The sequence below is a fragment of the Cannabis sativa genome, chromosome 3, assembly GCF_029168945.1.
Source record: "Cannabis sativa cultivar Pink pepper isolate KNU-18-1 chromosome 3, ASM2916894v1, whole genome shotgun sequence".
NCBI classification, from domain to species: Eukaryota; Viridiplantae; Streptophyta; class Magnoliopsida; order Rosales; family Cannabaceae; genus Cannabis; species Cannabis sativa.
The window spans coordinates 7,516,672-7,528,567 of NC_083603.1; the positions used below are offsets into that span (position 1 = coordinate 7,516,672).

Genomic DNA, 11,896 nt, shown 5'->3' on the forward strand with positions numbered 1-11,896 from the left:
TAAACATTTCATTATACAATGTTCGATAAGAGCATAGAAACATTGTCCATTACTTCAGCTCCAAAAATTAAGATGAAGTAAAAAGAAAATCCAAAATCTTACAAGTATTTTGCTAATTGAAAGAAAGAAACTAAACTATGCTATCAATATCATAGTAATCAAATGAATATGATAGAACTTTTGAAATATCTGTTCTTTGTTCTTGCTCTATTTAAGAAAAATGATGAACAAGCTCACGTTACAAATTTAGGGTCTCATTTATTATTTAACAAAATAATTCTATTAGTAATTTTTGTAAAATTTAAAGTTTAAAATATTATTTACCCATAAAAATAATATTACTATTAAAAAATTAAACGATTTTACCCATAAATATATGACCTAATTTATCATTTAATTGCTTTGACATAAAAAAAAATAAATAAAATTAATCAACTGATATTAAAAATCAAAATTTACACAAAATAGCTAAAATCACATTTTTTTATATATAATTTTTACAATTTTTTTTTTTTTTTTTTTTTTTTTTTTTTTTACAAATTCTCGTTTTTACTAGTTTTTCACTTTTAGTTTTTCTCTTGAAAAAAAACATTATTTTCACGTTGCTTTCCCTTGTATTTTATTAAAAAAAGAATACTGTAAAATCTATATTTCTATAAATTTTTTGTCATTTTAGGTATTTATGAAAAATGAACTTTTTTTGTTATTATTATTTTCTTTTAGTTACATCATAAGCTACTATTTTTCCTAAAAAAAATTATATTTTTACATTTAAATAATTTTTTTTTTAAATATTTTTATGGTTTTTTATAAAAATAATACGAAAACAAAAAAAAAAAACTACGTAACATCAAAATAATATCAAAACAATAACAAAACAATAACAAAAAAATAACATAAAGGTAACATATAATCAACAATAAATTAATAAGAGTATAACAGACAGTATTTTCTGTAAATAAAATCAAAAAAATAGTAAAAATATTTAAAATTCTGTAAAATAGTATTTTTGTAATTTTTTTGTTGTTTTTGTGTATTTGTAAACTAATTCCTTATTTCTATGTGTTTTCATACAATATGGGCCTGTATAGGCCCATTGGGCAAACAAACATTAGAGCCAAGTCCTTTCTCCGTCTCTGTCTCTCTGTGTTTTAAACCCTAACTTTTAACACACACACATATCTCTCTCTCTCTGCCGCCTCTCCTCTCTCTCTTGAACTCTTCTCTTCGCCGGACAGAGGTAACAAACCCATTTATGGATGCATTCTGTGAATATTGTTATATTGTTTAGAATTATGACTTTTTAGGATCCATTTCTGACTCATTGTGTTGTTTGTTTTGCAGGTAAGGTAAGTTAAGCCATGGTGAAGCACAACAATGTAATCCCTAATGGTCATTTCAAAAAGCATTGGCAGAACTATGTCAAGACATGGTTCAATCAACCAGCTAGGAAGACCCGGAGAAGAATTGGTCAGTCACTCTTTTTCATCTTTAATCATCTTATTCAGGCAATTGTTAGTTGTGTCAGACCCATTTGTATAGATCTATTTGGTTTGGTTTAGTGAAATTTGTGTTTATTATGAAATTATCATCAGCTCGTCAGAAGAAGGCAGTGAAGATTTTTCCCAGGCCGACTGCGGGACCCCTTCGCCCTGTTGTTCATGGACAGACTTTGAAGTACAACATGAAGGTTCGGGCTGGCAGGGGCTTTTCATTAGAGGAACTCAAGGTAATTATGATAATTAATTCTTCTAATGTAAATTTGAAGTTTTTGCAAATATGGAAAATGTGGTATGTGTGTCTTCATATGTACTTTACCTAATGATTTGAATGTGTTTTTCATGGCTTGGTCTGAGCTTTCTTGTGGATCCAATGTTGTGTGCCTGTGTGAAATTATGAACTTTTATACAATTGAGTCCATTCCATTCATGTGCTATGATTACAAAGTTCTTGATGTAAAGGGTTTTGTACATTTAGGCTGCTGGAATTCCAAAGAAGCTTGCTCCCACCATTGGAATCTCAGTAGATCACCGCCGTAGGAACAGGTCTTTGGAGGGTCTTCAATCTAATGTTCAGAGGCTTAAGACGTACAAAGCCAAACTTGTTGTCTTCCCAAGACGTGCCCGCAAGTTCAAGGTAGAGTTTGATAGTCTTTTTTGTATTCATTGGGTTGTACTAGTAACCGTGTTTATGATTATGTTATGATATCTTTTACTCGTTTGCATTTTAGGCTGGAGACTCTGCACCAGAGGAGTTGGCCAATGCTACCCAGGTCCAAGGCGAGTTCTTGCCTATTGCTCGTGAGAAGCCAGCATTTGAGCTTGTTAAGATTACTGATGACATGAAGTCATTTAAGGCTTACAACAAGCTCAGGCTGGAGCGCACAAACGCACGCCATCTCGGTGCTAGGTTGAAGAGGGCTGCAGAGGCCGAGAAAGAAGACAAGAAGTAGAGAGTTTCGGGTTTATTCTGAAAAATTTTGCGTTTTGGGTTGGACCCTATTTTCTGAACTATAGAGATTTTGTTGTTCTGTGATGTTAGCTAAGTTGAAGATTTTTCAATTATTGGTTATGGTTGCATTACTTATTGCGCTTTTGGTAAATTCATTCTATTCTCAAATCATTGCTGAATCAGTTTTTTATTATTACTTGCTCTTTTGTTTAAATTTTAATCACAATAAATGATGAAGAAAGAAAACATCGAATGATATTTTCTTTCATGTATATGAGAAAGATGACAATACTTAAAATCAAGTAGTATGTTAGGCAATGCCTACCATAGGGATCTTGTATATTTTTATTTTTAGCATCTTGTTATAAGTGATCAATTTGTCAAATTGAGTTTGAATTCAAAGAGTTAGTATGTTTACTTGGTTATTTTTTTTTTTCTTTTTTTCAAATAAAGCCTTTATAAAATAAAGGATATGTTAGATCTTTCGGTTATTACAAAAGATAAGATTAGGTATGGAGGAGGGCTTCACCATACTCATTAGAGAGTTAATTACAAAAATTAATATAATTATCAATATTTCAACTGGAGTAGATTTCTTTCAGAGCTTTGATAACTTTCTCCTAATCACTCTCAACCAAAATAAAGTAGTGCTTCATTAAAACAGCTGATTCCAATGCTAGCCGACACGCCTTAGCTTTGTGGGTAGCTTTGCCAATGCTACCCACAAAGCTGTCACCGTCTGATCCCTAGTTAATACCGCCACGCAGAAGGACTCGCTGCCAATCTTCATCACAGTTGATTTTGTATAATGAATACTTCCATTATACAATTACTTAATATATATATATTTTTTTTTAAATTTTGGTAAGCAAAGATTATTTTTGCACCAAAGAATCATTTACAACCTCCAAAATACAACTCGCACTCCCAACAGGGAGGCCAAAACCTCAAGACATCATCTATACAAGTAAGGTTGTCATCCAATCTTTATCAGAAGTAGGAATTTTATCCATGGAAAAATTCCTAATTATATTACAAACATCAGTATTGATTTGCTTCATTGTACAATCAAACCTTAGAACCAATCGTTCCCAAAATGCTTCATTGCCAATTCTCCATATCTGGTAGACAGAGCTGCCAAACCAGTTATGTAAACTCCTCTTTGGAAATTTGATAAGCCTTTGCCATGACTCAACCATCTCAGTAAAACATCACTGTCATTTGCACTATAATAGCAAGAAAAAAAGAGGTGACTGATCTCCTCTCTTCCATGGCCACAAATCAAGCAATTTGGTTGTACACTAACCCCAAACTTATGTAATTGATAACTCTAAGATTTAGAGTTATTTTCATATCTTTAAGCTTGAATTTAATGTGAATTGTGGAGCAATTAATGTCTATATTGTGTAATTGTGTTTAGTTTGTTGTGTCTTTGTAATAAATGGAAGTGTGTGTGTTAGTATGTGTTAGATGGACTTATGTTGTTGTTTTTATGTGTTTTAAGCAGAAAAAAATACAAGAATAGGTATTTGGAAATGTTTGGGACAAGGAGAAAAAGGAGCAGGAAAATGATTATTGCTGACTGGCATTGCTATAGCAATCATCGCGTAGCAATTGCCAGCCCAGTAAGTTTATTTTGACAGAAAAACCAGCTGGCATTAATGAAGAGAAAAATGAGCTGAGGTGGCAAAATGTGGCTAATGATTCAACAAATAGGTGGAAAATGAAGGACAAGTGGGTAATGACTTGGATTTCCAATTAGGGTAAACTTTGGTACCCTAATTGGGGAGCAAAAAGAAAAGAAAAGAATTAAAGAGATGGTGGCTGCACTTTGAGGAGTAGTACGAAAAACTTGCAGCAAAAAGAATAGAAAGAGTACAGAGAAAGAGAGTACAAAGAAGAAGAAGATTGAGAAGAAGGAGAAGAAGACAACTATCAAAGAAAGGATTTGAGCTCACCACTCATTTCTCTTGCTCTCCACTTCGTTTTGTATCATTTTCTTATCCTTAAGCTTCTCTTTAACTCCATGAACAATATGTTTTCTAGTTTTGAGTTTTTAATTTCAGCTATGAACTAAACTTTTTGAGATTTGGGTGGTTATGAACCCTTGTATGGACTAGTGTTTTGATTTTGCAATGATGAAGTAATCTTGGCTTAGTTCAATTAGTAGTGATGAAATGTTGAATGAATGTTAATTTTTGGCCATTTTTAACATTTAGCAAGCTAGATCTTACTTGGAAAAGTAAGACCTAGTTGAACCCTTCTAATTGATGCATGATTTTTACCTTTACTTTTAGGTATTAATTAGTAGTGAAATAGGAATATTTGGCTACCATGTATAACTAAGGATTTGATGCTCTATTGGACTATTTGCGATCTAAACTGGTGTAGGAATGCATTGTGAAGATTGTGAATGGTTTATTGCAAGTTTTGGAAAAAGCTTGCTGGTTTTTTTTGAAATCTGTTAACTTTCCCAGGATTGCTGAGTCATTGCTGTATCAACTGGGACATACAAGTGGAAGTTAATCACCCAAGTCTATTTTCCTAATCTGAAATTACCACCATTTAAATCACTTTTCGTTTCTTATTCTTAGTTTATTTAGTAAAAAAATTTAGTTCTCAAGTTTAGATTCAAGACTATAAATTTTTCTTGTGAATTGATGTGTGACTTTATTTTATTTTTATTTGAAATTCTTGGAATTACTTTTAGTTGATTTAACATTATTTAGTAAAAAGTCCCTGTGGAGACGAACTTTGATTACTTATCATTGTATTACTTGTTTGTGATTGTGTACACTTGCGCAATTATAAAGCAATATAATTTTCACAACAAGTTTTTGGCGCCGTTGCCGGGGACTTTAAGTTCTAAATTTTGTTTTATCAACTAATTGACATTCTAAGAATTTTTGTGCTTTTAATCTTGCTGGTTTGTCTTTGAAATCTCAGGTATCTATAGTGTATGAACCAACAAGAGGACTTTGAACTTGCTCCTATTGACCCCGAGATTGAACGTACATTCCGAAGAAGAAGAAGAGTTCAAAAGGCTAAGGGCCGAGACATCATGGCTGAGAATTTTGATGATGATGGGATTGCTCAACAAATTGCTAATCCCATCATATTGGCAGATGATCGAGCAAGGGCTATACGAGAGTATGCAGCCCCCATGTTTAATGAGCTCAATCCAGGCATTGTGAGGCCTGAAATACAAGCACCGCAGTTTGAGCTCAAGCCAGTGATGTTTCAAATGCTCCAAACCGTGGGGCAATTCAGCGGGATGCCAACTGAAGATCCTCACCTCCATCTCCGTTCATTCTTGGAGGTGAGTGATTCTTTCAAGATCCAAGGAGTGAGTGAAGAGGTATTAAGGTTGAAGCTATTCCCATTCTCACTACGAGACCGAGCTAGATCATGGCTCAACACTTTGCCTCCTGATTCTGTGACCAATTGGAATGACCTTGCTGAGAAGTTTCTGAGGAAATACTTTCCTCCTACTAGAAATGCAAAATTCAGAAGTGAGATCATGTCTTTTCAGCAACTTGAAGATGAGTCCACAAGTGATGCGTGGGAGAGGTTTAAGGAACTTTTGAGAAAGTGTCCACATCATGGCATTCCACATTGCATTCAGATGGAGACTTTTTATAATGGCTTGAATGCAGCTTCTCGAATGGTGTTAGATGCATCGGCCAATGGTGCTATTTTGTCGAAGTCTTACAATGAAGCATTTGAGATTTTGGAGACCATTGCAAGTAACAACTACCAATGGTCCAACACAAGAGCTCCAACAAGTAGAAAAGTGGCGGGAGTCCTTGAGGTAGATGCAATAACGGCTTTGACAGCTCAAATGGCTTCCATGACGAATGTTTTGAAGAATTTGAGTATTGGGAACGCTAAAAATATTCAACCAGCTGCTGCCATTCAAAGTGATGATGTCTCATGTGTGTTTTGTGGAGAAGGGCATGTGTTTGAGAAGTGTCCATCTAGTCCGGAGTCCGTTTGTTACATGGGAAATCAGAATTTTAATAGAAACAATGGGGCATTCTCAAACTCTTACAATCAATCTTGGAAGAATCATCCTAATTTGTCTTGGGGAGGTCAAGGAGCAAGCTCAAGTACCGCACCAGCCCAAGGAAGACAAGCATATCCACCGGGTTTTTCACAACAACCGCGACATCCACAACATGCTCAAAATTCCCAACCAAGCTCTTTGGAGAGTCTAATGCGGGATTATATGGCCAAAAATGATGCGGTGATACAAAGTCAAGCTGCCTCTCTTCGAAACTTAGAGTTGCAACTTGGACATTTGGCCAATGAATTAAAAGCTAGGCCGCAAGGTTCTTTGCCTAGCGACACGGAAAATCCAAGGAGGGATGGGAAGGAACAATGCAATGCCATTCAGCTAAGGAGTGGCAAGAATCTGAAAAATTCCGAGGAGGAAATAAAGGGTAGTGGGGAGCCCACTTCAATCCAAAATGACGAAAAGTTGAGTAAAAAAACTGCCCAGAAAATTGCTGATACCAGACCAGTTGATACAGCATCGGGTCAGCAATCTGACAGTCAGCAATCCGCACCAGTATGTACTAAACCACCCCTTCAATTTCCTCAAAGATTTCGGAAACAGCAGCAAGATGGGCAATTCAAGAAGTTTTTAGATGTGTTGAAGCAGCTCCATATCAATATTCCATTGGTGGAAGCATTGGAGCAAATGCCAAATTATGTCAAGTTCTTAAAAGACATTTTGACGAAGAAAAGGAGGTTGGGGGAGTTTGAAACTGTAGCTCTTACCGAAGGATGCAGCGCCATGTTGAAAAGTAAGATTCCACCGAAGTTGAAGGATCCGGGTAGTTTTACAATCCCTTGTTCTATTGGGGGGCGGGATGTTGGAAGAGCCTTATGTGATTTGGGTGCAAGCATCAACCTCATGCCTATGTCGATCTTTAAGAAGTTGGGTATTGGTGAAGCACGTCCTACAACTGTTACATTGCAACTTGCTGACAGGTCCATGGCCCATCCGGAAGGAAAAATAGAAGATGTTCTAGTACAGGTTGACAAGTTCATTTTTCCAGCTGATTTCATCATCCTAGACTATGAAGCTGATCGAGATGTGCCTATTATCTTGGGTCGACCATTCCTTGCTACCGGGAGAACTCTGATTGATGTGCAAAATGGGGAGCTCACAATGAGGGTGAATGATCAAAAAGTCACCTTTAATGTGTTCAATGCTATGAGATTTCCGGATGAGATAGAAGAGTGTTCCCGAATAAGTGTAATTGACTCGCTAGTGGCTGAAAAATTTCACAAGGAAGCTTGGAGGGATGAGAAATTTATAAGTTCTTTTGATGAGCTTGAAGACTTGAGTGAAGATGAAGACAACCAAGTTGCTTGGGTGGAGCCATTGCAACCTATTCCTAACTTCAAGAAGCCCTTTGAATCTTTGGAGTTGAAGGAAAGTAATTTTAAGCCTCCAAAACCCTCCATCCAAGAACCACCGAAGTTGGAGTTGAAACCCTTGCCAAGCCATCTGAAGTATGCCTATTTGGGGGAGAATGACACGCTGCCCGTTATTATAGCATCAAACTTGGTAGTTGAAAATGAAGGTGCTTTGCTAGAGGTGTTGAAAAAGCATAAGAGAGCAATCGGGTGGACTATGGCGGACATAAGGGGTATTAGTCCAACGATTTGCACGCACAAGATACTTTTAGAAGCTGGTTGTAGTAATTCTGTTGAGCATCAGAGAAGATTGAATCCCGTCATGAAAGAAGTGGTGCGAAAAGAAGTGATCAAGTGGCTAGATTATGGTATTGTGTACCCAATTTCGGATAGCTCATGGGTTAGTCCTGTTCAATGTGTGCCCAAGAAAGGAGGAGTCACGGTGGTGGCCAATGCAAACAATGAGTTGATTCCTACTCGAACCGTGACCGGTTGGAGGGTGTGTATGGACTACCGGAAGTTAAACAATGCTACTCGGAAGGATCATTTCCCGCTGCCATTTATTGACCAAATGTTGGATCGTTTGGCGGGAAAAGAGTTTTATTGCTTTCTTGACGGATATTCGGGTTACAATCAGATTTCTATAGCACCGGAAGATCAAGAGAAAACCACCTTCACTTGTCCATATGGTACCTTTGCCTTTAGGAGGATGCCATTTGGATTGTGCAATGCTCCCGCAACCTTCCAAAGGTGTATGATGGCTATTTTCTCGGATATGGCTGAAAGTATTTTGGAGATATTCATGGATGACTTCTCTATCTATGGGGATTCATTAGGGGTGTGTTTGGAGAATTTGGAAAGAGTGTTAGCAAGATGTGAAGAAACCAACTTGGTGCTTAATTGGGAGAAATGTCACTTCATGGTTCAAGAGGGTATTGTGTTGGGTCACAAAGTGTCTAGCAAGGGGATAGAAGTTGACAAGGCAAAGCTAGAAGTGATTGAGAAGCTACCAGCCCCTACAACGGTGAAAGGCATTAGAAGCTTCCTTGGACACGCGGGTTTCTATAGGCGCTTCATTAAAGACTTTTCTAAGGTGTCCAAACCCTTGTGTAACTTGCTAGAACAAAATAGACCATTTGAGTTTACCGCTGAATGTAATGAAGCATTTTTGAAGTTGAAGACAGCTCTTGTTACGGCTCCCGTGATTGTAGCACCCGATTGGTCATTGCCCTTTGAACTCATGTGTGATGCAAGTGATTTTGCCGTTGGGGCTGTTCTTGGGCAGCGGAAGAATAAGATCTTTCATTCCATTTATTATGCAAGCAAAACTCTTGTTGATGCCCAAATTAACTACACCACTACTGAGAAAGAGTTGCTAGCGGTGGTTTTTGCCTTTGAGAAATTCAGATCGTATCTTGTGGGAACCAAGGTGGTTGTGTATACTGATCATTCGGCAATCAAATATTTGATAACCAAGAAAGATTCTAAACCGAGGCTTATTCGTTGGGTTTTGTTGCTACAAGAGTTTGACTTGGAAATTCGAGACAGAAAAGGGACAGAAAACAAAGTGGTGGAACATCTATCTAGGTTGGAAACCAACAATCACAACAACCACTTAGAGGGAGAATTACAAATTCAAGACTCATTCCCAGATGAGCAACTGCTATTGGTAGAGCAAACACGGGTACCATGGTATGCAGACATTGTTAATTACTTAGTTGGAGGTGCCCATCCACCTGATTTTACCAAGCAGCAGCTCAAAAAGTTCCTTCATGATAGCAAGTTTTATTTTTGGGATGAGCCATACTTGTACAAGCAGTGCCCTGATCGTATTATGCGGAGATGTGTGCCGATGGGTGAAGTTAGAAGCATCTTGGAGCATTGTCATTCAGCTCCTTATGGTGGCCATTTTGGTGGACAACGCACGGCGGCCAAGGTTTTTCAATCTGGGTATTATTGGCCTTCGATTTTTAAAGATGCTCATGCTTTTGTTCAACAATGTGATCGCTGCCAGAGAGTTGGAAATATCTCCGCCAGGAATGAAATGCCTCTTAATTGTATCTTGGAGGTGGAGTTGTTTGACGTGTGGGGTATCGACTTCATGGGACCTTTCCCACAATCCTTTGGGAATCTCTACATTCTAGTGGCGGTGGATTATGTGTCAAAGTGGGTGGAGGCAATTGCTAGTCCCAAGAATGATGCTCGAGTGGTTATGAAGTTCCTTCATAAGCATGTTTTTACAAGGTTTGGGACTCCTAGAGCTTTGATAAGTGATGAGGGAACACACTTTGTGAACAAAGTGTTGGCTGCCCTCTTGGCAAAATATAGTGTAAAACACAAAATTGCTACTGCATACCACCCACAGACCAATGGGCAAGTTTGAAATATCTAATCGGGAAATTAAAGGCATATTGGAGAAGGTTGTAAATCCCAACGGTAAAAGATTGGTCCCAACGCCTCGATGATGCACTTTGGGCGTATAGGACAGCATATAAAACTCCTCTAGGCATGTCTCCATATCGCCTAGTTTATGGGAAAGCATGCCATCTTCCCGTGGAGTTAGAACACAAGGCGTTTTGGGCACTAAAACATCTCAATATGGATATTTCAGCAGCTGGAGAAGCAAGAAAGTTACAGCTGAACGAGTTGGATGAATTGCGTTTGTTTTCCTATGAGAATGCTAAATTGTACAAGGAGAAGACAAAGAGATGGCATGATGAGAGAATCAAGGAAAGAGTTTTTGCAAAAGGACAAGAAGTGTTACTTTTTAATTCAAGACTCAAACTCTTTCCGGGAAAATTAAAGTCCCGTTGGTCTGGCCCGTTCTTGTGCAAGAAGTGACTCCTTTTGGTGCGATTACAGTGAAAGATCAACAATCCGGGAGGGAATTTAAAGTGAACGGGCAGCGGTTGAAACACTATTGGAGAGGCGAGGTCAACCGAGAGAAGACCTCAATTTCTTTGAAAGATGCTTGATCATTGTAAATTGGGGTGCCTAAAAAAAAAAAAAAAAAAAAACAAAAAAGAAAAGAAAAAAAAATTCAATGAAAGGCACCCCTTGAAAAAAAAAAAAAAAAAAAAAAAAAAGAAAGAAATTATATCTATATATATTATAATTAGCTATAAATAATTGTCATGGTGAAATTGAAACTTTTCTTTTATGTGTGCAGAGAATCAAGTGAAAAAAAAGCTATGGAATGAAGAAATTTTGCATTGGGCAAAAACACTAAGTTTGGGGTGTCAGGTTGCTGTTCGGTTGCTATAGCAACAGCTTAGCAAGAAGTGTTTTGGGTTTTAGGCAGATCAAAAGAACTGGGGTTTGCAAAAATAAAGTGAATGGGCTGTCAGAAAAAAACATGGGATTGTCCTATTGTTCATGATTCAATCATTGGAATGGTCTATTTTTGTTTAGACCAATTATTTGGAATTGTACTTTAGTGTTGAATTAAGTGAGCCCAAATCATTTTTAGTTGATACAAAGACCCCACTTCACAATTTTTAATTCAGTTTGGGCCAACTTCTTTGGTCAACTGGGCCCCAGTTAGTTTGACCAGCCCAATACCTTGGTCAGCCCACATTCAACCCTACCCCATTCACATTCCTCATCATCTTCCACCTTCAGCCGTCCCCTTCTACATCCAGGTAGTCGACTCCCTCTCTGCATCAGTTTCAACAAACCAGCGTGCCCAACCTTCGATTTCACCTGAACCCCTAGCAACTCAAACCTCACTCAAGGCTCACCACCAAATCGCAGCCAAGCTACTCCCAAGTTCGAAACTTCAAACTGCACCATTTCACTCAACCTTCGAACCACCACCTCGCACCAGCAGCTCACCATTCGACCTCACCCGCACCACCAAAATCAACAACCCTCCAAGCTTGTCGAACCGCACCAGCCACTGCGAACCAAACATCCATCACCAGTGAGCCTCATTCAAAGCACACGACTCGAGTCTCCTACACGCATCAGAATCACCACTACCTGCAGCAACCGAATTCTACAGTGCACACAAACGAAA

General features: G+C 37.8%; 2 protein-coding genes and 1 non-coding gene across 3 annotated transcripts; 2 read left to right on the forward strand and 1 right to left on the reverse strand.

The window, feature by feature from the left end:
• The first annotated feature begins 1,096 nt into the window (after positions 1-1,096).
• On the forward strand, positions 1,097-2,602 carry LOC115710036 (large ribosomal subunit protein eL13z). The gene is made up of 5 exons (XM_030638339.2): positions 1,097-1,240; positions 1,345-1,470; positions 1,596-1,729; positions 1,978-2,136; positions 2,231-2,602. Exons 2-5 carry the CDS (start codon positions 1,362-1,364, stop codon positions 2,450-2,452), a joined length of 624 nt encoding a protein of 207 aa, XP_030494199.1. The 5' UTR covers positions 1,097-1,240; positions 1,345-1,361; the 3' UTR covers positions 2,453-2,602.
• A 3,351-nt stretch (positions 2,603-5,953) lies between these two features.
• Positions 5,954-6,060, reverse strand: LOC115696064 (small nucleolar RNA R71). The gene has a single exon (XR_004007662.2). It is a non-coding gene; the product is annotated as a small nucleolar RNA R71 (small nucleolar RNA).
• A 4,326-nt stretch (positions 6,061-10,386) lies between these two features.
• Positions 10,387-10,719, forward strand: LOC115695358 (uncharacterized). The gene has a single exon (XM_030622428.2). It carries the CDS (start codon positions 10,387-10,389, stop codon positions 10,717-10,719), a length of 333 nt encoding a protein of 110 aa, XP_030478288.2.
• Positions 10,720-11,896: the final 1,177 nt, after the last annotated feature.

What these genes read in the sequence shown, in the direction of transcription:
- LOC115710036 (XM_030638339.2), top strand. Translation starts at nt 1,362, where the DNA reads ATGGTGAAGCACAACAATGTAATCCCTAATGGTCATTTCAAAAAGCAT. An exon ending in GAAGACCCGGAGAAGAATTG is followed by an intron (nt 1,471 to 1,595) that starts GTCAGTCACTCT and finishes AATTATCATCAG; the next exon opens with CTCGTCAGAAGAAGGCAGTG. An exon ending in TTTCATTAGAGGAACTCAAG is followed by an intron (nt 1,730 to 1,977) that starts GTAATTATGATA and finishes TTGTACATTTAG; the next exon opens with GCTGCTGGAATTCCAAAGAA.
- LOC115695358 (XM_030622428.2), top strand. Translation starts at nt 10,387, where the DNA reads ATGTCTCCATATCGCCTAGTTTATGGGAAAGCATGCCATCTTCCCGTG.